A 26,507-nucleotide genomic window follows, 5' to 3' on the forward strand; every position below is an offset into this window, starting at 1 on the left:
TGAGGCCCCCAACAAGACAAATTCAGCAGTCATGAGGCACATAAATGGACAGCATTTCAGATAAATAGGCAGAATGCCCCCTTAATATGGTAGCATAATAACACTCAATCTGACAGCAGTGGTTCCCCAAAAATAGGTAGCCCCAGGTCTATAGGTGTCCTCAGAATAGGTGGCCAGCGGTATAGATGTCCCCAGAACTGGTAGCCAGGGGTAGAGATGTCCCCAGAACAGGTAGGCAGGGGTATATGTGCCCAGTATATGTAGGCAGGGGTATGTGTGCCCAGTATATGTAGTCAGGGGTATATGTGCCCAGTATATGTAGCCAGAGGTATAGATGACCCCAGTATATGTAGTCAGGGGTATATGTGCCCAGTATATGTGGCCAGGGGTATATGTCCCCAGTATATGTAGCCAGAGGTATAGATGACCACAGTATATGTAGTCAGGGGTATATGTGCCCAGTATATGTAGCCAGGGGTATATGTGCCCAGTATATGTAGTCAAGGGTATATGTGCCCAGTATATGTAGTCAAGGGTATATGTGCCCAGTATATGTAGTCAATGGTATATGTGCCCAGTATATGTAGGCAGGGGTATATGTGCCCAGTATATGTAGGCAGGAGTATATGTCCCCAGAATAAGTAGCCAGGTGTATATGTGCCCAGTATATGTAGGCAGGGAGAAATGTCCCCAGAATAAGTAGCCAGGTGTATATGTCCCAGTAAATGTAGGCAGGGGTATATGTCCCAGTATATGTAGGCAGGGGTATATGTCCCCAGAATAAGTAGCCAGGTGTGCCCCAGCAGGAGGGGAGCAGTGCAGAGAAGAGGGAAAGCTAAGTGCGGACAGCGGAGAAGGGCGGACCCCCCCCCCCCCCCTTCCCTCACCTTAGGGGGCTTTCCCTCCCTCGCTTTCCCCTCCGGAGTCCGGAACGAAGTGTGCAGCGGCTGGGCAGCGGGCGGAACATACCTCGTCTCGTCGCAGGTGCCGGATGGATTAGCCGCTACTCTGGTCTGGTCCGGACCAGAGTGCGGCACCAGAACTTCCGGTGCAGGAGCTAGACGAGGTAAGTCCCGCCCGCTGCCCAGCCGCTGCACACTTCGTTACGGACTCCGGAGGGGAGAGCGAGGGAGGGAAAGCCCCCTAAGGTGAGGGAAGAGGGGGGGGGGGAGACGTCCGCCCTTCCCCACTGTGCCCATAGCTTTCCCTCTTCTCTGCGCTGCTCCCCTCCTGCTGGCTGCACGGGCATGCGGCCAGGGGGGGGGGCAGCGGGTGGCCAGGGTCGGGCAGATGCCCGGTTTTGCCATATGTGCGGACGCCCATGCTCATGTCTTCGTTGCTGGATCTGTGTCATGTATCTACGGCTGGTGCAGAATGGAGCTCTGCCATTTGCCTGAATGGCAGTGTAAGCCACTGTATAGGAAAATGCATGAAGCATGACTTCCTGACCATACAGAAACTAAATGGCTTAGTATGAACTAGCCCATAAGAATGATTGCAGCACTTGATCAGCTTGCTGTCCTATCAGACAGCCTTTAATCCTGAGTGACTACATGTAGCAGCTAAGGTTGGGCATCAGTTATTCTAAATACAAGTCTATTGCTCTTTCTTACAGCATCCATACACTAGTCACGGTGACAAGTCACCAAGGCAATTTCTCTCATCAGTCTAGCCCAAATGATTTCAGCATTACACAGGGTCCCTCCTGCCATGCAGTCTGGGCTTTCATTATTTAGAACTACAAAATAATGTTAAACATCAGTTGGTAAACATGAAATAACTCAAATTTGCCTTTAGTCATCAGGAGAAAAGTGCCTGAGGACACTGCTGAATCTTTGGTGTTTACAGATGGGTATCTTCTGCCTGTTCTGTCTCCTGCCTGTTCTGTATCCTGTAGCTCCTAGCAGCTTAAGCTAAGTACTCACGGGGGGGGGGGACAATTGTAGCTGTCGCTGCACACGGGAGCGTGTGCGCGACAGTTCGGAGACAGTTCGGCGACAGCTCGTCGCCAAGTCCCTCTGCATACACACGGCAGCAGAGGGATTAGCGATGCGGCGGAAGCTGTCGCCGAGGTTCCTCCCCCCCCCCCCCCGCCGGATGCTCCGTGTACTGTGTGTGGGTAGCCGTCGCTAGCCCCGCATACACATGCGGGGCTAGCGACAGTTCCGGCGAGGTTGCGGCGACGGCTGTAGCCGGCGATTGAACATGTCAATCGCCTGGCGACAGCTCCGACGGGCGACGGTTCGGGGCGCGCGCGTCATACACACGGGCGAACCGTCGCCGCAACACGCGCGTGCCACGTGGTTGCGGCGACGGCCGTACCCCGTGTGTATGAGCCTTAAGATAGCATCCACTACTTCATATGGCCAGGACTGCAAATTCTTCATCAACCCATGTCACAGGAAATTATACTGTACATTAGCACTTGAATTATATATCAAATACTGCCTCAGTGAAGTATCTTACCACACTTCTACACTGATTTTCATACATTTGAAATATTTTGGTCTGTTAAGAAAATATTTAGTGAATAATTTGATCCTTTTAAGACTTTTTTTTTTTTTTTTAAACAAATGTGTGGTATTTGCAAGGCCTCACTAGCACAAGTGAATGAGTCACAGGAGGCACTCTTTAACACGATTCTGAATAAATGTAATTCCAATAAAGACACAAACCTAAAGGGTGTATGATGGAGCAGATGGGTCTGTACACACAGATAGGCACTCAGTATAACAAGTTAGAACTTTTTACTGAAGAAAAACACTGAGATGTATCGTACACCACCATTAAATAGTTTTGCAGCTTACCTAGAACAGAGAGAATAAGGAAATCATCCCATATCGTCATCACATTTTACACACAGTGACATCATGTGGTTGTTTTACTATACTGCAGTTCAGGTAATAAGCTTGTTGATGCTTCCAGCAGTGTATTTATTGCTGGCACTTGGGACTCACAGTAGCAGTGTTACTTTTGAATAGTAAGGTGGAGCTGTATGCCCTCTTTGTGTGTATCGGCCAGTAGTTGTGCTCAGTTTATGCTGCTTCTGATGAAGTCACTCTTGGTACTCTGGGGGGGGGGGGGGGTGTAGCAGTATATTTAAGGTGCTCAGCCTTTAGAGCAAGTCCTGTAGGTGCATTAAACAAATTTTGTGCCTTGGGGCTCTGTCACATCTTGATTGTATGGAGCAGGTTACTAATTGCCAGCAAAGGACCGAATTTCTATCAATGCCCTAGGATTTCGGTTAGGCAGCATGATCAGAGATTTCCAGTATACAGATAAGAGGGGCAATTCTGCCTGAAGGCTGTGATTCCTTTTCCCTTCCAGAATGCAGCCTTGGAACTCCTTTTCTCCACAGCCTAGAATAAATAGGAGGCATGTTCTGGCTAGCATGTTTTAAACCGAAACTATTAAATATAATCTCTTCTTTCATTGATTGCTTTATTTGTGCTGCAGTGTGATAATGCTAAACTCTGCCTCAAGGGACCCATACACTGAGCCGATTAGCGGCCGATCGATTGAAATCCATTGATCGCAAATCGATTGACCAATTGATCTGTGGCCGCTTTCAATAGATCTGACATGCTGGAAAATCTAGGTCAATCTGTTAAGATTGCTTATCATTTTGCATTGGACCTAATGGAAATCTGATGGCAAAAAAAAGCCATCAGATCAATTTTCAATAGATTTCATACTGAAATCTATTGGAAATTTTGTTCCTAGTAAAAAAAATGTTCCTAAACACATCAGATCAGAAATCTAACGAGTGTATGGCCACCTTTAGAGCCCCACACTTGTTAAAACTTTTTAAACATGCAGCAGTGTTGTCTATATATAGACTGGACAATCCTGTGTAGCAACTTGCAGATGCAGGTATCTTGTCAGGGCTTCCTGTGTGCATTACAGCATTTGTGTGGCTTGTAGAACATGGGGGGGAGGCCAGTAATTTGATTGTCCTACACATTTCTTTATAGAGTGGTGCCCCCTATGCAGCTGTGCTCTTTGGCACTTGGACCCCATCTTCACTTTTAATGGGATAGCATTCTGCAGGTATAGCAAGGTGAACGGGGCAACTACAATTTTTTAAAGCTACATTCTTTTAGAACAAAGTCACTCCTATGTTTTAATGGCATGCTGAGATAATCTTCTTCTTTAGTTGTCTTTTAAAGGGAACCTGAATCAAGAAATATTTCCTTTTTAACTATACCAGTTGCTTCGCAGCCCCGCTGATCTATTTGGATGCAGTAGTGTCTGAATCACACACCTGAAACAAGCATGCAGCTGACAATACTGTCAGAAACACCTGCTCTGCTTTTTCAGGGTCTATGGCTAAATGTATTAGATATAGAAGATCAGCAGGATAGCCAGTGAACTGGTAATTATAGGTTCCCTTTAAGTATTTATATGTAGTGTTATGCCCAGGCTCTTTTAGCAGGGAGCTCAACCCAGCTAGTTTTGATGAGCACCCGGCTGTCATCGGCTCACCTCCTATGCTGTGAGCAATCTATGCTGTAACATAATTGCTCACAGAAGCACCGGCCCTGCATTCTCTCATCTTGCCCAACCCAGCTACTATTTCATGCCACCCGGCTGGAAAAAACTTCTGGGGGGGGGGGGGGGAGGGGGAACGCTAATTTCAATAAAGACCATATTATTGTGGAGCTGGATTACTTACTGAATGTAGAGTATGCTCATAAGGGTCATTAAATGTATTTAGTAATCCAATACTGATGTTGTTCTTTTGAATTCCTATTTAACTTATGGACATGCGCATGATCTCATGATTGTGTTGCAACAATACATGAATGGGATGGTTGGTATGTCATGGCAGGGTGCCGGCTGTTTTCTGAAAAGTTTGGGCATGTTTTGAAAATTCCATTGAGGTACACTTTTACTTGCTATTTTAAAAGGTACCTGAGGTGTGAGACCTGTGGAAGCTGCCATATTCATTTGCTTTTAAACAATACCAGTTGCCTGGCAGTACTGCCGATCTTATTGACTGCCGATTTTATTGGTCACTAGGATCCACCTGAAATAAGCATGCTCTTAATCTTGTCAGATTTATCATAAGGCTCATACACACCTACCAACAATCTGTCCAACTATCTTCCAAACTTGTCTGTTGAAATATAAGCTGGGTGCCTGTACAACTGGCAAACAACCAGATGACCAACTGGTAGCAAGTTGTTTGCCAAATCCAACCAGTGGTAAATCTGCCCAACTATCAGGCAGGTTGGAATATGTGTATAAGTCTTTTGAACAACTTTGTTTTTGAATGCGGACATGTTGTGAAGTCTGTCGCTGATATCCCCTTTCCCATGAGAAATCTTTAACTTTTCTTGAATAGATCATCAGGAGGCTCTGTATGGCTGATATTGTGGGGAAACCCCTCTCACAGTGTGATGCCAGGGCCATGGTCCTGACAGTTTCCTGTATGTGAGCCGTGCTGCATTGTGGGAAATAACAGCTGTTTCCAACTGCCAAAACTGCATCAACTCTTTACACAGACATCACCTGCCATCAGTAAAAATGTCGCCATGTGATGTCAGAATGTAAATCAGGAGAGAAAATACTTTACAATGGGCCGACTAAATCATTTCAAAATAATTGAAAAAATTAAACACTTTTTCCATTGTTATTTTCACTGGCGTTCCTCTTTAAGTGAGTTGGTTGGCGTGTGTGTACGTACTTGCCTGGTAAACTACTACTTGTGTGGTTTGTCCTGTTGTGCATTAACCTCCTGAGCGGTCTGGACGAGCTCAGCTCGTCCATCACCGCCGGAGGCTGCCGCTCAGGCCCTGCTGGGCCGATTTTTATCAAATAAAGTGCAGCACACGCAGCCGGCACTTTGCCAGCCGCGTGTGCTGCCTGATCGCCGCCGCTCTGCGGCGATTCGCCGCGAGCAGCGGCGAAAGAGGGCCCCCCTAGCCGCCTGAGCGCTAAGGGCTGGATCGGAGGCGGCTGACGTCAGGACGTCGGCTGACGTCGATGACGTCACTCCGCTCGTCGCTATGGCGACGATATAAGCAAAACAAGGAAGGCCGCTCATTGCGGCCTTCCTTGTTTATTCTGGGCGCCGGAGGCGATCGGAAGATCGCCTCCGGAGCGCCCTCTAGTGGGCTTTCATGCAGCCAACTTTCAGTTGGCTGCATGAAATAGTTTTTTTTTTTTATTTAAAAAAAACCCTCCCGCAGCCACCCTGGCGATTTAATCAGAACGCCAGGGTGGTTAAGTTGGACGTGTGTATGAGCCTATAGACTCCTGATCTGCATGCTTCTTCAGGGTCTGTGGCTTAAAGTAATAGTGGCAGAGGATCAGCAGGACAGCCAGGCAATGTGCATTATTTAAAAAGAAAGAAACATGTCAGCCTACATATCCCTCTCGCCTTGGGTTCCCATTAAGTTGTAATGCGCCTTTTGTGATTTATTTCCCATGACAAAGGTGGAGCAATAGCGGAATCTTGGCCGGTCTTTGTGATGACCATTCTGGGTATGCCGATTCATGAAATTTATATTTAAGGCTGCTTATAATGATTTTGATTGATGAATGCAGTCCTCATTTGAAACTGAAGTTACAATTCATAACTAGAAAAGTGAACTAGTGGCAGATTTATTGCTTCACCGGTGAATTTCCTTCTCTTCCACAGGCACCCATCCCATGCCCTTGCTGTTATATTAAAAATCTTCAGCATATTGGATTATTCAGCTCATGTCTAATGAGACCTAACTACTGGCGCTTGGAGGAGTAACTCAGATCTCAGAAATCTTTTAAAGAAAGCTTGTCTCTAATTAATAGTACTTAGCCATGCACACCAGCTACCGTATTTCATTACACAATTGAAAACTAAACTGTTGAAGGCTGAATTTGATTTTGAAAAGGCAAGAATAGGGTGTTCTTTTTTCCTTTTTTCGAGTGTAATCTGCTAGTTTTAAATGTCTAGTTTTTAAGTGTCACATGGTCATTTTTAAAACCAATTGTGCACAATAAAATTGATTCTGATGTAGGACAACATGTTAACCTGTGTAATTTTCATACTTACTGCTGTGCTGGTCGCATTACTTTGCCAGTAGGACTTTTGAGAGCTGATGGGGTCCCAAAATTGCATGGAAATCTGACTAGGGCCCACATTTAATTCCACCCCAACTGTTCGCCCTCTAACCTACGCTCTGTAATGGTGCAGAGGTTGGTAGTGTTTGGTGTGGCTGGACTTCTGTGCTTAGACCAAATCATGGTGTCTTGACCGTTAGTCACATTTCTGCTTTGCAGCTTTTTTTGCCCAATCCAGGTAGACTGATTGTGGGAACCTATTGTCTAGTCTAGGGCAGGGGTTGGCACTTTTTTTGACTCGTGGGCCACAATGGGTCCTTATATTTGACTGAGGGGCCAGCCACTTGTGTTTACTATGGGGCCAAAAATGCAAATCAAAAACATGGAGTAATAAGTTCCCTCAACAAAGGTTAATATGCCATCCAAGAATGAGAAAAAAACAGAGGCGCCAATAGAGTAAAATTATATTCCAATTAAAACCAATTAAAATGTGGGTGGCAGTGGTGGACTCGCCTACCCCCAACGAAAAGAGGACCACTTGTATGGTTAACAATATAAATTTAATCAATTTAGTACTCCAAAACAACAATTTTGGAGTACTAAATTGATTAAATTTATATTGTTAACCATACAAGTGGTCCTCTTTTCGTTGGGGGTAGGCGAGTCCACCACTGCCACCCACATTTTAATTGGTTTTAATTGGAATATAATTTTACTCTATTGGCGATCTGTTTTTTTCTCACTACGTGATATCCACCTGGTGGATGGGTGTGGACACCCTTTTCTCCTTCTACGCAGAGAGCGACTTTTAGCCTGAGCGGGGACAGGTCTAATTTCCCCGTCTGTGATACAAGTGGTTGCCTGACCCGGCAACCTACACTTGTGAGTATAATTTACCATTCATTATCTTTTACACGACAATCAAATCAACAATAATACACTATTGGGGGCTCTCGATTTTTCCCTTCTTCTCTCTTCATGCCATCCAAGAAGCATGCAAAACAATGTTTCAGGTAAACCGGAGGCCACCCTGAAGCATATGTATATGTACGCTGCGAGTTGGACGCAGGGTGAGCCGAATGACTGCCGACCCTGCAGCCGCTCAAATCCCCTTTTGAGTCATTGCAACTCAGAGGGTGATGTCATTCGGGGTCTGGAAATACCCTTACGCTCCCCTGTACAGTATATTATTACTGCTAAGGGGCACCTAGTTTCACCGCTCGCTGATGAGCGCCATGTGCCGAAGCCACCAGCTTCAACCCTGAAGACTGAAATCTGGAAACCTTTTTAGGTGTCTTTCAGCTCTGTTGTGGCAAAAGAGATTTTCTCCTGAATTAAGTTGAGGTTGTGGTATATAGGGTTGAATAACCTTATGCTTTAAAGAGAAACTCCAACCAAGAATTGAACTTTATCCCAATCAGTAGCTGATACCCCCTTTTACATGAGAAATAGAATGATTTTCACAAACAGACCATCAGGGGGCGCTGTGTGACTAATTTTGTGCTGAAACCCCTCCTACAAGAGGCTTTGAATACCGCGGTACTCCTGGCAAACTGCCACAATGTAACAATGTTCACAGACAGGAAATGGCTGTTTACAGCTGTCTAACAGCTAGAAACAGCTAAATAACCTGCCCACAGTAACAATGTCACCATGTAATAAATGTCAGAATGTGAATCTGGGAGAGGAAAGATTTTACAATGGGCAAACACTGACTAAATCATTTATACATAATTATTGTAAAAATGAAGCACTTTTTTTATTACATTATTTGCACTGGAGTTCCTCTTTAACATGAGACTCAAGATCTTTGAGCCACTGTGACTTTTACAGACTGTTGTGTTATTCCTCAGTCAGCATCATGACAGATGGCAGCTAAAGTCTCAAACGCAGGTTGAAATGGCCCTTCATGTACTTACAGTATTCCTGATCACTTTATTCCTTACCTGTGTTTGTCCCCTCACCTTGTTCTTCCTCTCTGTTGAAGAGTAGTCATTTCTGTGATGTTTAATGTTCTTGAGCATAGGTTTATATGGTAGTGATTTTCAGTTATTTGTAGAACGCTGTGCTTAGTGAAGAGAACACGGTATTCTTGAAAGTTTGCTCTGGTAACTAAACTGGGCCCAGTTCCAGACAAGTCGTGTATGTTATTTTTTGATGAAGTGGGAATAGTTAAAATGTTCAGCTTTTTGCTGTTGTCTTTGTTCCTTTTGAGGTAAAGTGGAAGTAGAAAAACAATCTTTTCAGGAGAGATAAAGATGGCAATAAGTTGTATTTATTTCTTTGGGTAGATTCTTTGAGGTTTTTGTCTTAAGCCTGGTACACACCATGCAATTTCCCATCAGATAGATAGGTCAATAGATAATTTCCGACAGATCTGATCGTTTTTTTCTGATCACTTCTATGCAAATCAATGAGAAAAACGATCGGAAATCAGATCGGACCTGTCGGAAATTATCTATTCAACCCATCTGTCTGACGGGAAATTGCATGGTGTGTACCAGGCTTTGAAGGGACTCAGAGCTGGATTAAACAAAATTGTTTTATACATACCTAGGGCTTCCTCCAGCCCCATATGCAAGAATCGCTCCCACATCGCCATCCTCCGGCACCGTCGGAGAAATCCGTGCGCATGATGGATAGATAGATACTTGATCTACTTACATAACACCTGTATTGTACTGTCCACATGATCACTCCAAATCATAACAGCAGAAAAAGTTTTGAATGCAGGATTAGCATCTTAATCACTTAATACACTCAGACCAGTTGTTGTTGAAATTTGCTTTTTATGGTGACACTCCCGCTTTAAAGCACCACTACAGCAATAAAAAGTAAGCCGTTTAAGTGAACCTGCACTGAATAAAGTTATTTAAAATAAACACATGATGTACCTGCAAATGAATATTACATACAGTATTTTTCTACATATAAGACACATCTAGTTTAGAGGGCAAAAATCAGGGGGGGGGGGGCGCTAGACCTAGGTGCGTCCGTAGTGCAGGGGCGTCTTAGGCCTCGTTCACGTCATTTAGCGCAGATGGCTGTGCGATTGGAACGCTACGCGTCCAATCGCACGCCATCTGCACTCCTATGCGCTGCGCTGCAGATCCCATTCATTACAACGAATGGGATCTGCGCTGCGATTCACAAAAATGCGTGCAGTACGCGATAGCGCAATCGCGCTGCCACGCAGCGCGTATGATGGGAACGGTAGAAGGGCTGTCTATGCCCTTCTACCGTTCTTGCGTGTCGCACACTATATGCGCTGCCAAAATGCGCACGGCAGCGCGTATAGTCTGAACGAGGCCTTATGGATCTTTTACCCCCAACTGTCTCTAAGCTACTCTATCTACACAACACTACCCAGCTGTACTGCACTAGTCCTTGCTGCCCCCTTACAATACACACTACACTACACTTTTATCCCTGCTTTCCACCAACTAAGCTACACAGCAATGTACTACACTACATTAAACTTAACTAAACACTTCACTGCAGTAAACTACACTACACTTTCACATTAATACTGTACCTGCTCCTGCCGGCGTGATCTTCTCCCTCTGGCTCCGGGTCCAGCCACCACTTTCCTCTTCTTGCCTTGCAGCTTTCCAGGGACACCAGCTGCCTACCGCTGTACAGCACCGCTGGGTCCTCTGACCTGCAAGCCGCATATATGCTGTGTTTACGATACACTATAGTGACACGTGTCAGGGGTCACACTTGACGTTATGCGTGACCCGGTGTGATTCAGACACCACTGAAGTCAACTAGATCTGCAGGACAGCCAGGCAACTGGTATTGTTTAAAAGGAAATACTTATGACTACCTCCCTATTCTTCTCATCTCAGTTAACCTTTAAACCACCAGAACTATCAAAAAGGCTATCCTTGCAGAGTATAATTGAAGACGATCAACTGTCCATTGGAGGCACCTTAATCTTTATGCAATCCTAAGATTGCCATTTGGAACAATAGAAAGCTATGTATTTGTGGAAGTGGCCAGTTTGTTTTGGTGATTAGTGATCAGTTTAGTGGTCTAAACCCTTGAAACAATTTCATAAAAATGCTTCTTGACTGACTGTGCAGGAAATTTAAAGGCGCATACACACATGCAACCTTTCTGTCCAGCTCTCATCCTAACTTGGTCTGTTGGACAATAGTGTGTGACAAATGACTAACCAAATGACTGATAACAGGTGGGTTTGCACGATCCAACAAAATACAAGTCGTACAATCTCTTGGTCTTGCAGTTGGTCATGTGGTCAGGTTGGTCTTGCAGAAAAGTTGCACGTTTCTACGAGTCTTAAGACCTCAAAAGGTGGGTCTTTGCTGGAGGATAGTAAGATGGCGTGTACCAGTTGAAAAAAAAATGTGCTGTTCTTGAGACTGAAGAAATGTTAAGAAATTCTGCATTGTATAATAACTGCTACTTGTTATACTATTCATTTGCATCAGTGGTGTTACATTTTGTACACGGGATAAACTGAGCGAAATTCAAGGTTGGATACTTTACTTTTCAGCTTGACTGTGCACAATCCATGGGAAGAAATGCTCTGTTACTTCACAGGAATTTACACCTGTTAAATGGTTCCCTTGTGCCCTGCTTTGCTCAGAGCTGCACTGGCGTCTATCAGAAGAAACTTGAATATCAGATAACTTCTTGTTTGACTGATTTGATGCCACCAACGTTGCCTAGTACATCTACGGAAACTGGAAAATAGTCTCCCTTCTACTGTTTTGAGATCGTTGGTTTTAACACTCCTGTAGATGTAGAGAATCACTCCTTTGAGGGTGTTACAAGATAACTTTTACTTTTTTTTTTACTTAAGTTAAACAAAGTACCCCAGCATCTTTTAACCTCCCTGGCAGTATGTTTATTTCTGGATTTTAGGGTCTAAAAGAGGTGCAATTTTTTTTTACATGCTTTCAGACCCTAAGAGCAGCAGCCCCTGCAGTTATTCACCTTACTGGGATCCAGTGTTGCAATTCTCCCTCCAGGTGGCGCCATAACCCTATAGTGAGATTGCCGCTGTCGTCATGATGACAAACCACTATCTCACTCGAGGGATCCAGAGGATCAGAGATCCGGAAGAAGAATGGCTGCCAGCGTCTGGATCCTGGGGGAGGTGAGTTGAAACGCTGCTATGCTGCCGCCGTCTCCCTATACATCCTGGCAGACACTGAGTCAGGCTTGGGGTTACCATTCCTGACTGCTTTTTTTCCCACCCTGAGCCTGACTCTGGGTTATCCCCAGAGAGGTTAAGACCTGACGCCAATTTTAAGATACTGTATATTGGTATACTTTATGTGCTAGAGCAGTGATGGCTAACCTTGGCACTCCAGCTGTGGTGGAACTACATTTCCCATGAGGCATAGCAATACTCTGACAGCTCTAAGCATAACTGAGGGAACCAGAGGCATGATGGGATTTGTAGTTTTGTCACAGCTGGAGTGCCAAGGTTAGCCATCACTGTGCTAGAGTATGACAGTTTCTAATCTAGGAAACTTCTGATCTAGTAAACTACATTGTCTGGTCCCTTGGAGTTTACTATAAAGGGATTCTACTGTAAAGCTGTGTCCTCACCGCCCGACGGCTCCTGCGACGTCCCCTTAACGACGTTCGTTGGCAATGCTTCTTCCTGCCGACAGGGATGCACAACATCACACGGCGCTACACGCCAGAAGCGAACGAGACTTCAAGCGATCGCGGTACTTTGCACAGGAGTAGATCATATTGATCCGCTGTGGCGGTTGTTATTGCAGCGCAACGTTCGCACATAGTTTAACACTTTGTAAGCCGATTCCACTATGGCCAGATTTAGGGACAGCTTCGGAACAGTCTTCTAAGCTTTCTTCCAGTCATCCAAGGGTGCATTTGCACGAAGGTCAGATTGCCACTTGGCAACATGTGTGCCTGAAGGAAGGGAGGGGATCATAGTAAATAACGTTCTGAGATTAGACCCTTGGTGAAGGGGTCATCTGTGCAGATTCATTTAAATCTGATCCGATCTGTAGGGAAATAAGGTTTTCAAACATCGCCAATGGCACAATTGTAGGTAGCAGAACTTCTTGCTATATGTGATCTGGAACTGTTCCATTAAATGTTCCCACGTATGAACCTCTGAAGCTCCAGTTAGGTGTGTGACCTGTTCTGGGTTGTGATCCCTCCCCCAACAGAAGGCAGTCAAATTATTTTCTGCAAGCGTGCAGAAAAGCGTTTGGCAACCATTGGCAGTGTGTAGAAAATGTGCTGCGTTTTGACCACCACAGGGGGACACTAAAGTGCCATGGTTAGCTGATCCTTTATATTATTTATTTTTTTTTTTTACATTTGTTTGACCAGTTGAGTAGGACTAGGTCCAGTGCTAAAATGTAGTACACATACCAATTATGATTTTAATTACTATGAACAAATTGTGTACGTGAGCTATATTACTACAATCTGTTCATAGCATTCAAAATCTGTTGGTCTTCATACTACATGGAGGTGGTAAGATTGGTCAGTCATCGGCCAATCAAAATTGGATGTGTGCACCTGGCTTTTGTTTGCCTGGAAAGACAACATGCTGTTGCAGTCACTGTTAATAGTATTGTGTGTCTAGCTATGGCTAAAATTGAATTGTAAGGTTTTATATTTCTGCAATATGTTATGAAACGGTCTTTCTTGTAACACAAAGCTTTATTCTAGTAGAAGATCTGTTACCTGGTAAGATATTTGATTTTGCCATGTCAATAGCCGTATCTGTCTTTCCAGTCCTGCCGAGCAGTGCATTCCCTGAAATGAAAAGTCATGACTGATCTGCTGAAATTGGCTGAAGTATCACCAGGCAATGTGTCCTTGCCAGCATTTTTGTCTCATCCTCATTTGCTTACTTGACAGTGTTATCTGTATCAGTTTGATTGAACCGTGTTTAGTCTTGAAAGCTGGGATTCTGTATGTGCATTTAGACCCTAGAAATAACCTCCATATCTTCATCATTATTTATAGCCCATTAAGTGGCGCAGTATTAGAGGATTTTCTCTACATTGCAGCCTTTTATTTCTCTTAACATAATGCTTTTTTTTTTACTGTAGACACTTTGACAGAAGCAAGGTGACCTTTTATTCTTACTGTCTGCTGCTGTTCTTCTGACAGGCCAAGTAGGAATTATAATGTGATCAAGATGCAGACGAGTTATAGAATATTGTTTATGTAAATGGCCTGTCTTCAGAACATGCGTTTTTGTTCTGGCTCTGCTCACATTTCTCTTTCTAGCACAGCTGATACTGGAAGCTGGCTCATGTTGACCATTGACCGCTTTCCATGATGCACACAAACACACACACACACCTCTTCTAAACACCCCACCCCCATACTAGTATATGCTGCTCAAGATTTAAAGGAACTAAGCACCATTTTTTCAGTAGTTTCTCCTGGTTTCTAATAGCTACAGGAGCTGCCATGTTCCCCCTCCCCTTCTAGCTGTCCTTATTTATCCAGAGGGAAGGTGTGAAGATAATCTCTGTGACTTCTTTAAAGGGGAACTGAAGAAAGAGTTATATGGAGGCTGCCATGTTTATTTGCTTTTAAGCAATACCAGTTGCCTGGCAGCCCTGCTGATCCTCTTCCTCTAATACTATTAGCCATAGCGCCTGAACAAGCATGCAGCAGATCGGGTGTTTCAGACTTTAAAGTCAGATCTGACAAGAGTAGCTGCATGCTTGTTTCTGGTGTTATTCAGATACTACTGCAGAGAACTAGACCAGCAGGGCTGCCAGGCAACTGGTATTGATTAAAAGGAAATAAATATGGCAGCCTCCGTATACCTCTTACTTCAGTTCCCCTTTAAACTCTTTGAAGAACCATGTCCTATCTCCCTCCCCATGCTGATGTAAGCATTTGTTCGCTCTTTGCTAATGAGTGCAATAAAATACAGCAGTCCTTATCTGCCTGAAATTTTTGTGGTAGGGCAGGCCCTGTCATCCACAGAAGTAGGGTAATCAAAGCATCTGCTAAATTTTTAAGTTTAAAAAGAGGTAAAATGCAATTTTTTTTTTTTTTTAAATAATGATTCACATTGTTAGCATGCATTTTTAATGTGCTACCGAGATGCCCTGAGTGTTAAAAATGGTGCTCTGTTTACTTTAAGGCCTCATACGGGTCTGTATTTACCAACAGGCTAAACAAGCATGAAATTGGGAGATGGTTGGTGCTGGAGAGGTGGCAGACTGCAGCCAGTCGCACCCTACTTTCGCTGCCTGCATTCTGACATTTCAGTTTTTTGTGGGTTTTTTTCAAGACCATTTACTGAGCTGTGCAGAATTTGCTCCTGTGGCTGCACATGTAATTCCTTTACATGACATTGTTGCATTATTTTTCACATTTATTTCTATGTTAGCATAAAGGCGGGAGGCTAAAGGTGTGGCATCTGCTGTAGGGTGAGGTTTAAAGCATCATGTCTTCTGTGCCTGTAGGCACTTATTATATAAGATAATCGGAGTGTCACTGCTTAGTCCTTACTACAGATGAACGACAATGAGGGTTGATGCACAAAAGTGTGGTAATATTACTGAATGCAGACAGTGCACAGAAATATCACCGTCACTACCGGCAGCATTGTAACGCGAGTTACACTATAAGTGCGACCGATGCTACTCAGGTAGTGCAAGCCTTGCTACGGTAACGTGCGTTACTAACGAGCACGGCTGGCAGTAACGCTGGTTACAGTAGCAACATTCACGCTACTTGAGCACTGCGCGTTGCGCTAATGGTGAAATTAACGGTACAATGCTGCCCGCAGCTATGGTAATATTGCCGAGCGCTGTCTGCACCCAGTAATATTATTACCGCACTTTTGTGAATCAACCCCAATGTCTACTAAACAGTTCATGGAGAAAACGAGATCTGGTTTCAGATGGTGACATGTTAGTCTCTGGCTGGCACCAATCATGTGCTTGTCTCTTTTCTCTTGCCTTTATCATCTGATTGTGACTAGCCAATCGAGGAAGAACAACTCAATCACTTGATTGTTTTTCTCCATAGATCATTTTTGAAGGAAAAATTATTCCAGGGAATTGTTCAGCTCTATTGCCTACTGGTGTGTGCTGCAAGTGTGAACGCTAAAGGTGCCCATACACTCGTCAGATTGGCAGCAGATAGATAAGAAATGCATCTGATGATCTATCTGATGCGTTTTTAGAACATTTTTTACCAGGATAGAATTCCAATAGATTTCAGTTTGAAATCTATTGAAATTCGATCTGATGGCATTTTTTTGCCATCAGATTTCCATTAAGGCCAATGCAAACTGATAAGCAATCTCATCAGATCGACCTAAATTTTCCACCCTGCAAGTTCGATGGAAATCCATCGAAATCGGCCGTCGATCGGTCGATTGGCCAACCGATTTGCAATCGATTGATCGATCGATCGGATCGATCGGTCGGCCAGAAAATCGGCTGAGTGTATGGGCTGCTTAACTGATGTAGATCTCCCTGTCTGCAATGCATAGTCAGCGGGGTTGTGATTGTTGAGGTTCAGAGCTTGCAATGGTTCACTAGTACCTGATCTGCATTCTCATTCTGGGTCAGTGATTTAGAAGGTATTGAGGCAGAGGAGCAGCACAACCACCAGAAAGTATTTCTGAAAATGAGTCCGCAGTGACTCCTAGCATTATTGCTCCCAGTGCAGGTTTCCTTGAATAGTCCTGATATTCTCTCGTCAAGTAGGATACCACAGTGTGCATTATACCTTATGCATGCTGTCAGGGCTGCCTCTATTAAAATACATCACACTGTACTGAGAGATGACTGCAAAAAGTCTGCACATAGAAATGATTTTAAAATTTCATTAATCATACTACTTTTTTTTAATCAAAGCTGCTTCTCAAGGAAGAAGCCAAGTCCAGGTTACGTAGGTACTGTCTGGCCACAAGCCTTGCATTAATATTCTGACTGTCTCATAAGTCGGTCAGTGCAGAAGCAACCTTTGGTACTGTGTGGTCAGTTGTTCATCCACAAGAGTTTTAAAGGTAATTAAAGTGCATGAAAATATCATCTACATATACATCATATTCAATAATACATGAAAAAGGCGCTTAGAATTGCCAAATAAGTATTTGTGGCAAGACTCTTCTAGCTGATTGCTGCATGTGTCATATTGGTGAAATCTGCTTAACATTTCATCATTCCACTGGTGCTCATGAGTAGGGTACATGCAACAATCCACACAGGATGAAGTCTTGTGTGCAATTCAATTTCCAAAGAAAAAGAGATGGAAATGGTACAATAACACAGTAAATGTCCATACTCAGACATAGCATTTAAGGGGGGGAGTGTTGTTGGTATGAAATACAGAATGAGCCGTATTTTTTTTTTTACTTTTTTTCAAAAAGTTGGGACGGAATTTTTTTTCTCTGTGTTGTAATTTCCTCTTTTTTAAAAGTTTTGTGAGATAAGACCAACGGTGGTAGATTTGAAGGTGAAGTTTTGTTTGTCTGCCTGATATAGGATTTCATCTAATCGGCAATGCAAGGTCTCCTGTTTTTTTTTTTTATGTTTTTTTCATACCAAACATGCCAAAAATGTTCAGTAGTTACTATTAGACAGGTCAGTTTAGCATGCAGACTCTGAAGTCTCATACACATGCTAAACTGTTCTTGGCCAAAGCAGCCGGACGGGGTCCCTCTCCACCAAGAAGCTAGTTTTTCCACAAGTGTCTTCTGAGGTTGATGCTGGGACATTAATTGATGATTGGCCAAGTCCATTGTTCTCCTCCTGAGGCCCCCTGCAAACTGCAAATCAGATTTACAATTCCGATGTTCCCTGGATGCTATCAAAATAAGAAAAATGCAGCATGCAGTACCGATTAAAAATCGTGAATCGGAATCGCATGTAAAATCGTATCAAAATCTCATCTGAATCGCATGTAGTGTGCAGGAGCCCTTAAAGGAATCCTCAGCCATAAAATGCTGCCCCCAGATATATTTACCTGGGGCGGCCTCCAGCCCCTTGCAGCTGACATGTACCACACCGCATCTCTGCTCGCAGCCGCGGAGCCAGACTCCCTGCTGGTGCAGAGGCCGACCTCTAGTGCCTATCTATCTCTCTATCTATCTATCTCTCTATCTATCTATATATATCTTATCTAAAGTTTAGATAGTTTACACAGAACATCTAGCTGCAAACAGCTTTAATAGAATGATTATTTCTTCCTGTTGTACAATAACAGCAGCCATGTTGTTTGTAAACATTACACAGAGGCAGGCTTATCTGGATCTTCAGCACTCAGCCTGTGAAAAAAAACCTAATCTCCCCTCTGCCTCTGAAATCTCTGGCTAGTAATACCTCCCCCTCCTCCTGCCCATACTGAGCTCCCATGAGCCCTTGCTACTGTCTGAAAATGCCAAGGCTCTCTGAAAAGCTGTGGGCGAGGCTTGTTTAGTCTATAGGGAATTAGAGTATTAAAACAAAAACAAAAAAAGTATTTGGCTTGAGGAATGCCCTATAAACAATAGGTAAGGAACACAATTATGCAATGAGTGAAAGTTCATCTCGGATCCACTTTAAGATAGCCATACATCTAGCGATGATGGGCAGATTCGACCAAAAGACAAATCTCTCTCTAATCGAATCTGATTAGAGAGAGACCCGTTGCCTGCCCATACACCGCAGGCTGATTCCCAATCGGCCTTGTGACACCGCATCTGACAGCCTCACAGCCCCAACGTTATCCCCCTAATGTTAAGTGATGTATTACCTGTCCACACTCTGTTCTCTATACATGCGCACCACGTGGTTGCCTAGTAACGTGGCTGCATGTGACGTCTGATGTCATACGCGTGCCTTTACTAGGCAACCATGTGGGGCACGCATGTATGTAGAGCGGAGTGCGCACGGAAGCCAGTGAGGGACAAGCGGAGGCCGCAGACAGGTAATGTATAATTTGCACATACTTTTTATTGCTCTACTTCATTTCCTGTCCCCAGAACTACTACTTCTCATATTTTAGCTTCAAAGAACCGGAAGTGAACAGACACACTCTCAAAGCAATAAACCCACCAAGTGTTTGCAAGATTAACATAGGAAATCAATATCATTTGTTTCTTATCATATAGAAAACAAACCCACAGGGTGAGTATCCCAAATTATGTGGCCAGTCTGTAATATCGGACTGGCTCACATTGGACACTAATGCCCATATGTTTAGTTAATACAACATATAATGTAGGAAAGCCGAGTTTTACACAATTCTCAACGTGTTTTGTGAACCAATCAGGCAATGGTGTTCACTTTTTCAGGAGTATTAATCCCAGCTTGCTAAGAAATGCGAAGTATATGCTGATATTCATAACTATACATATCAAGGGAATATGAACATCTTAAAGGGAACCTGTAATTGAGGTACAAGTGTTGTGTATCTTAATATCGGTGTTTGCGCAACTAGATTGACATGGAATGCAGCTTTGAGGGCCTGTTTCCACTAGCCGCGAATTTACACCGCATCTAACCTGAAACCGGTACGTGTCAATGTAGTAGTTTCCATTGCATGTGAATTTTCATATGCGACGCGAGGGAAGTTATGGATGGCATGCTGCAGATATCCGCAGCATGCATCTGATTCCTCTTAGCAGAAACAGACCGCCACATACAGACTTCATCCGCTGCTAGATGTGGCTGGATGCGATGCGACTCGGGGAAGTTATGGATGGCATGCTGCAGATATCCGCAACATGCATCCGATCCCTCTTAGCAGAAACAGACCGCCACATACAGACTTCATCCGCTGCTAGATGTGGCTGGATGCGATGCGACTCGGGGAAGTTATGGATGGCATGCTGCAGATATCCGCAGAATGCATCCGATCCCTCTTAGCAGAAACAGACCGCCACATACAGACTTCATCCGCTGCTAGATGTGGCTGCGATGGCACCCGGGTTGGTGACACGGACCATGACTGTGATAGCATTTATGCTTGGCAGCATAGCGTGGGTTCAGGGCTTCAGCATGCATTCTACTAGGAAGAGGAATTGGGAATATTTTGAGAAGCCTCTTCCATGTCTTTAAAAACAAGTTATATTTAGGTAGTACTTAAAACATACGAAATGGGAAGACGGATGAGACCTAATTTTGCCGTTTTTGGGAATAGGGTTTTTTTTTTTTTTTCAGATTGTGTTTGTGCTTATCAACCTGACAAGTGATTCCAACTTAATTGCTTCACAAATAGAGCAGAAAAAATTAATTACCTGTGACTGGAGGGGCTGATGAGCAGTCTTATCTGCCGCAAGGCATTCAATAAAGACTACGAACTCCCAGAGGCCTCTAGGTTGATCAGGGAAAGTGAAGCTGTTAGCATGCAACTTTTCTGGATTTCTCCTGTTAATTTATAGCACCAAACATGGCAAACTTTAAAAGGCAGCAAGTCAGATTCAGTCCTAACTGGCTCAGAATGTTTTGTTTAAGAGTTCAGATGCGGTCAGATGATGCTAAAGACTTTCCATGAAAGCATTAGAGACTGCAGAAGCCTATGAGTAAATTTTGTGCTGACAGGTTGTTACATCTAACTGTAAAAGTATGTGTGCTGTCCTGCCATGCTGTAGATCACAGCTCTGATGATTTAAAGGTAGTTGAGAATTTTAACACATTTTTTTTCTCGATTACTATTTTTTATTTTACAGGTTGAAGGATTCTGGTATGAATTTCTTTGATTTTATTTATTTTGTGGAGGCAGGGAAAAAAGGCTCCAGAGGTAATTTGTGATCACTCTGGGAATTGCATTTGAAATTGTGGGGCTTCCACAATTTGGGAATCACAAACCTTTCACAATTTCCCAGAAGGTGCAACCTGTGCTTCTCTAGCCTTAGAGGAACTCCAGTGAACATTTTTACTGTTGGCAGGTGATGTAGCTGCTGCATGGTTTTTGGCAGTTGTAAACAGCTATTTCCCACAATACAACAAGGTTCACAGACAGGAAACTGCCAAAAGTTCGAACTTTTCTTGTGGGAGGGGTTTCACCACAATATCAGTCATACAGCGCCCCCTGATTGTCTGTCTGTGAAAAGGAATAGATTTCTCATGTAAAATGGGGTATCCGCTACTGATTGGGATAAAGTTACATTTTTGGTCAGTGTCTCTTTAAACCTCTATAAGCCCCTGTGGAAGAAGTTACACCCCCCTCCCACAATCTGATTGTAAGGTGTGGGGAGCAGCAGTTTGGCCGGTCCGTTCCTCCCAGAAGACAGTGCAGCTCTGCTTAACTCTAAACCTACATTGTGTGACTTGGAGGAAATGTGTATTAAACTTTGAAGGGAACCAAGCACCAGTTGTTTTTCCCGGTTTCTAATTGCAAGGTTTTATATTTTTTATTGGAGCTTCCTTGTTCCTCCCTCCCCTTTTAGCTGCCTATTATTTATTCAGGGGAAGGTGTGAAGGTAGCATCTGTGAGTTCTGTAAACTATTTAAAGCACAGTGACCTATGTAGTGTTCTGTGGTTGAGCAGGCCCTGGAAGTAGCGTAAAAAGCCTATGCTACATTTTTAAATGTAAAAAAAGAGGTAAAATTGAAGTTTTTTTAATAATGAGCCACATTTCTTTGCATACATTTTTATGTGCTATTGAGATGCCTTGGGTGCTAAAAACTTTGATTGGATCACTTTGAGTCCATTTGAATCCAGATTGTACATAGTGCTTTAAATTTTGTCTGTTTGAAACTCTGTGAATTCACGTACTCCACCTTCATAGTCAAGGAAATGCAAATAGTGTTTTTTCAGAATTCTACATCATTTTAGTACAAATATATGCAGCTTGAAAATGGACCAAACAAATCCCACCTTGGCCTTATTGGACGCATTCCATTCCTTTAGTCTTAAAATGCGTAAATGTATATAATCCTGCATAATCCCAGGGCTGTGGAGTTGGTACAAAAATTATCCGACTTCAGCTCCTACTTTTCAGTTTATGAACCCTCTGACTCCAAGTACTCAAAATTACTCCTATTCTTCGACTCCACAGCCCTTGCCAGACCTATGGAGTAGGCAGAAAAATCATCCAGCTCCTCAGTGCATGAAACCTCAGACTCCAGGTACCCAAAAAATTACTCCGACTCGACAGCCCTGCCTGAATCAACCCAGAGTTTCTAGATCATTGATCGTCCTTATTCCCTGCTTCTAAACTCCACTGGAGCGATCTGCATAGCAGGTGTCACTTTCTCATAACGTGGTAACTTGTGTTGCTCTGGTGGCAAGGGTTTGAAAACAAAAATGGCTGTTAGGCGTGGGACCCACTGGGAGCAGTTATGAAGTGCTCACTTTTGCTGGCGATCTGCAAAGCAGTACACCAGTGAATTTCTATGGGGTGATCCCACCAGCAGCATTGCAATTGCTCCACAGAATTTTGGGAGTGATCCCAGATCGATCGCATCAGTGGCTGCAGGAGCCAAATCGCAATTGATCAGGGAATCGCTGTGAAATCACGCCACTTCTACTATTCAGCACATCTTGGGCGCTTTGCGATTGTTTTCTGCAAAGCTTTCGTAGTGGGCACCAGGCCTTATTGCACCGTATCTGCTTTGAACAGATTCTATTAAAGAACTGTCAGGCTGCAGAAGCTAATTTAAACCTCTAGTCTCCTGTGTTAAACAGTTTAGAAGGAAGCCAAAAAGACATTACTGAAGATAAAGATCGCTCTTACCTTTGATGTATGCTTATCAGCAATGCTTAGACCTAAGCAAGCCGCATAACATACTGCAAAGCATTCTGGGACCCTCCCCTCGGCTGCTAAGGAGAAGACGGGATCAAGTTTCAGCAGCTTCTAAAACTCAGTCCAGCCACAGCACAGATAAATCTCGGGGCAGCGTACACTGCAGGAGTCAGCTATTGTTCCTAGCCACATGGCTCATTAATATTCACTGCAAACTAGTGTTATTCAGTATGAGCTGTTCTGTGATCAGAAGCAGGCAGGACATGACGACACATTTGGCTTCACAAACATGGAACCTGCCATGAGCTGTCAGGAGCATCATTCTCTGCATATACTATATACAAATTCTGTGAAATCCAAACGTGGACAGTGAAATGCATATGTAATGTAAGTACAGCCAATCTTTAGCTACTGATATGTGTTTATTTTCTCTGAGACCCTATACCTAACAGCTCCTCTTTAATGATGTTGTAGAAAGTGAGGAATGACATTGGAGATGCAAGCTTCTGAAGCAGAATACAAAATAATGCTTTTATTGCTGTCAGTTTTTTCTCTAGACGAAAGCAGAGTTTAAATTCCTGTGATATGTTAAGAAACAAAATGTTCGCAGTAAGGACCTACATGATGACACATTTCCCAACCCTCCCTTGCTTTTACACTGATTGGCTATAATTTCACATTACTGCTTTCCTTTTCTGCTTGTGAGAATTTGCTGATGAAATCCCTTTACATATAAAGATCTTAAATATTTTCTGCTGATGGCCAGTTCTGCTGCACTTTACATCTTAAGTGTAGCACATGGCATACAATTGCTTAGCATGAGAAAAGGCAGGAAATTTATAGCAGTCGATGCATGCTGTAAGCCAGGTGACCTTTTTCTAGCTGTTAGTGACATTTGCAATACTGTATAGATCTATGTGCATTTAACCAAACCCACTTCTGAATCCTGGCTTGTATCTCCTGTTGGCTAATCAAATAGTGATGTGGACTAGAAGATCATGTGATGCTGGTCATGCACCATGCAATCTTCATCAATGTATTGTCTCTAATATATCATATTTTTTTTTTTACTCCCATTAATATCTGACAGATTAGTACATTCTGATCCAACCTGCTAGAAATCGATGCTGCAAACCAGGCCTGATTGATCTTTGGCTGAAATCAATCAGTGTTCAACTGCACCGGACAGGAGACACTTGAACGGGGGGTCGGCAGTAGGTTGTTCAATTTTCGAACGACCGACGTGCAAAGTGTTGACTGCAGAGCTTGCTCTCACCTGTCTAAGGGCGTGTTTCTTATCTCCATCACCGCCAGGGCACTCCGCCCTATCTCTTCTCTCCATTGCCTGTGTCTTATGACAATACTGGAGGCCGAAGGCATTTACTGTATATACTAGAGTATAAGTCTAGAAATTTAGGTCTTCTTCATTTCATAAATGTATAGGGGCCGACTTATACACGAGTCACAGGCAACACTAAGCACACTGAGTAATGTGTGTACTAATAGTAACATTTCAATTTGCAGCAATTTACCCAGTGGTAAGTGATACTTTGAGGAAAGGAAATGTAGAGACAACACAGATCTGAATGTCCTGGCCACAAGAATTAACAAGGAAAGGGGCAGGGGGGAAATACTGGGCTGCAGGAGGAGGAGTGGATAATTCCAGCACTTGGACGCCTGGAGGGGGTATTGGCTGCACTTAAAGAGACTCTGTAACAATTTTTTCAGCCTTAGTTCTTCTATCCTATGAGTTCCTATGCCTGTTCTAATGTGCTGGGGCTTACTGCAGCTCTTCCTAATTACACTGTCTCTGTAATAAATCAATGTATCTTTCCTCTGTCCTGTTTGTCGGGCTAAGGCTTTGATTGTGTGGAATGTGCAGGGCTGCTTGTGATTGGTAGAAGCGATACACACCCTCTGCAGGCCCCCTGCATACTCACACACTATGCTTAGCTGAGCCTATTAGAAGCTGGTTAGTTTGTTTGTAAACACTGCCTAAAACTGTTAATTACAAGCCAGGATTGCAGCAGAGAGTGGCAGAAACAGCACAGAGGGGCACAGGAGAAAATAAGGAATAGAATGGTATGCTTTTTAGTGTAAGAATATTAGAGTACAGATTCTCTTTAAGGGACAGAAGGTGGCTAGCATATTTATTTCCTTTTAAACAATGCAAATTGCCTGGCTGTTCTGCTGATCCTCTGCCCAAATACTTTTAGCCAAAGACGCTGAACAAGCATGCAGATCAGATGTTTCTGACTGGATTAGCTGCATGCTTGTTTCAGGTGTGTGACTCGGGCCGTATTGCTGCCAAAGAGATCAGCATGGCTGCTAGGCTACTGGTATTGTTTAAAAGGAAATAAATATGGCAGCTTTCAAAAATATGGCCTCCATATACCTTTCGCTTTATATTTCTTTCTCCATTAGTGATAGTTTCTTTGCTGCAATGAAGCACATTAAGGATTGTATTGCTGTTTCTCATACAGTGTTGTATAGTAAATGCCATACATAATTATATAATATCATAGGTTTCATTACAGAATTACAATTGTAGCTTTTCTCTGTTTTTGTGTAGGTTCAACTACAGATCAACACATCATCTAGCATCTCACGGGTTTTATGAGTTTTTAAATTGGTTTGACGAGCGAGCATGGTATCCACTGGGAAGAATAGTAGGCGGGACGGTAAGTGACTTTTTTTTATTTTTATTTTTTTTTTTTTTTTTTTTGGGGGGGGGGAGGTTTGTTTGTTTTAAGAGTGTTTAATAAGATTGATATAGCATAAAAGATACTGTCATCCTGCAGTGATCCTTCTGAGGCATGAGCCGCGATCACACCTATAAAGAAAGCTGTTTACGTAGCTTATTTAAAATCGGTTGGTATTGCTCTCTAAGGAGTCACTTGTGAACTGCCTCCTGTGAGCATAGCCTGGCACCAGTACACTTACTAAGATCACTGAACTCCAAGGTGAATCCTGTTATCCTTAATAATTTATTGCTGAAAATGCATTTTCTTTCTGCTACATCAAACATCTCTGACTGGCAAAGACAGGCTGTGTACCATTGACAACAAGTTCCCAGTACTGCTATTATTTACAGCCCTTAGACAAACTAAAGGGACCATAAGCACGTGTTAAAAATGAAATATTGACTATAGTCAGTCATCAGGCCTGCCGGCCGGCTACTATTCTTCACACCAGCCGGCCTGAGTCCTGCGCATGCACAGTTCTCTTATATTGAACCGCACATGCGCAGAATTCTCAAGCCGCCCGGCGTGATGATGCTTTAGTAAGCAGGCCTGAGATCGGGCCGAAGTCGTCTGATAACGGAGCCGCCAGCTGGGAGAGGAGCCAGGATGACGCCAGGAGACCTTGCGGCCTACAGTGGGCTGGAGGAAGCTCTAGGTAAGTCAATATTTCATTTTAAAATAGTGCTCAGGGTACCTTTAAAGAATGGTCATCTTGTATGGTCTTTGGTGACCATTCTGGGCAATAGGGTTACAAATAAGCTCTATATGCAGAGTATCAGTAGGACAATCAGATGTGACAATGAAACTAGTTAGATCAATGAAAGCTAACTAAAATTTCCAGGATTTGGCTGTGTTCTCACTAGAACAGATGCAAGTCCATCCAAAGCGATCGTTGCTCACCTGTTCCACTGCTGATTGCTGCCACTCTGTCCCCTTCTGCAATCTGCATGGAGGCCAGCAGGAGCATGGGGCTCTCCATGAGCTGCAATAGGCCAATTCTCCCTAGCATCAGGAGAATTCTCATTGGTTCACCATGAACC

General features: G+C 43.5%; 1 protein-coding gene across 1 annotated transcript in view; it reads left to right on the top strand.

The window, feature by feature from the left end:
• The window catches only part of STT3B (STT3 oligosaccharyltransferase complex catalytic subunit B), a 181,086-nt gene that overhangs the window by 51,546 nt on the left and 103,033 nt on the right, over window positions 1–26,507 (top strand). The window contains exon 2 of the mRNA XM_068236220.1: window positions 25,296–25,404. Within this exon, the coding sequence (XP_068092321.1) occupies window positions 25,296–25,404 (109 nt within the window). The remainder of the gene's footprint in view (window positions 1–25,295; window positions 25,405–26,507) is intronic.

The sequence above is a fragment of the Hyperolius riggenbachi genome, chromosome 5, assembly GCF_040937935.1.
Source record: "Hyperolius riggenbachi isolate aHypRig1 chromosome 5, aHypRig1.pri, whole genome shotgun sequence".
Taxonomy (NCBI): domain Eukaryota; kingdom Metazoa; phylum Chordata; class Amphibia; order Anura; family Hyperoliidae; genus Hyperolius; species Hyperolius riggenbachi.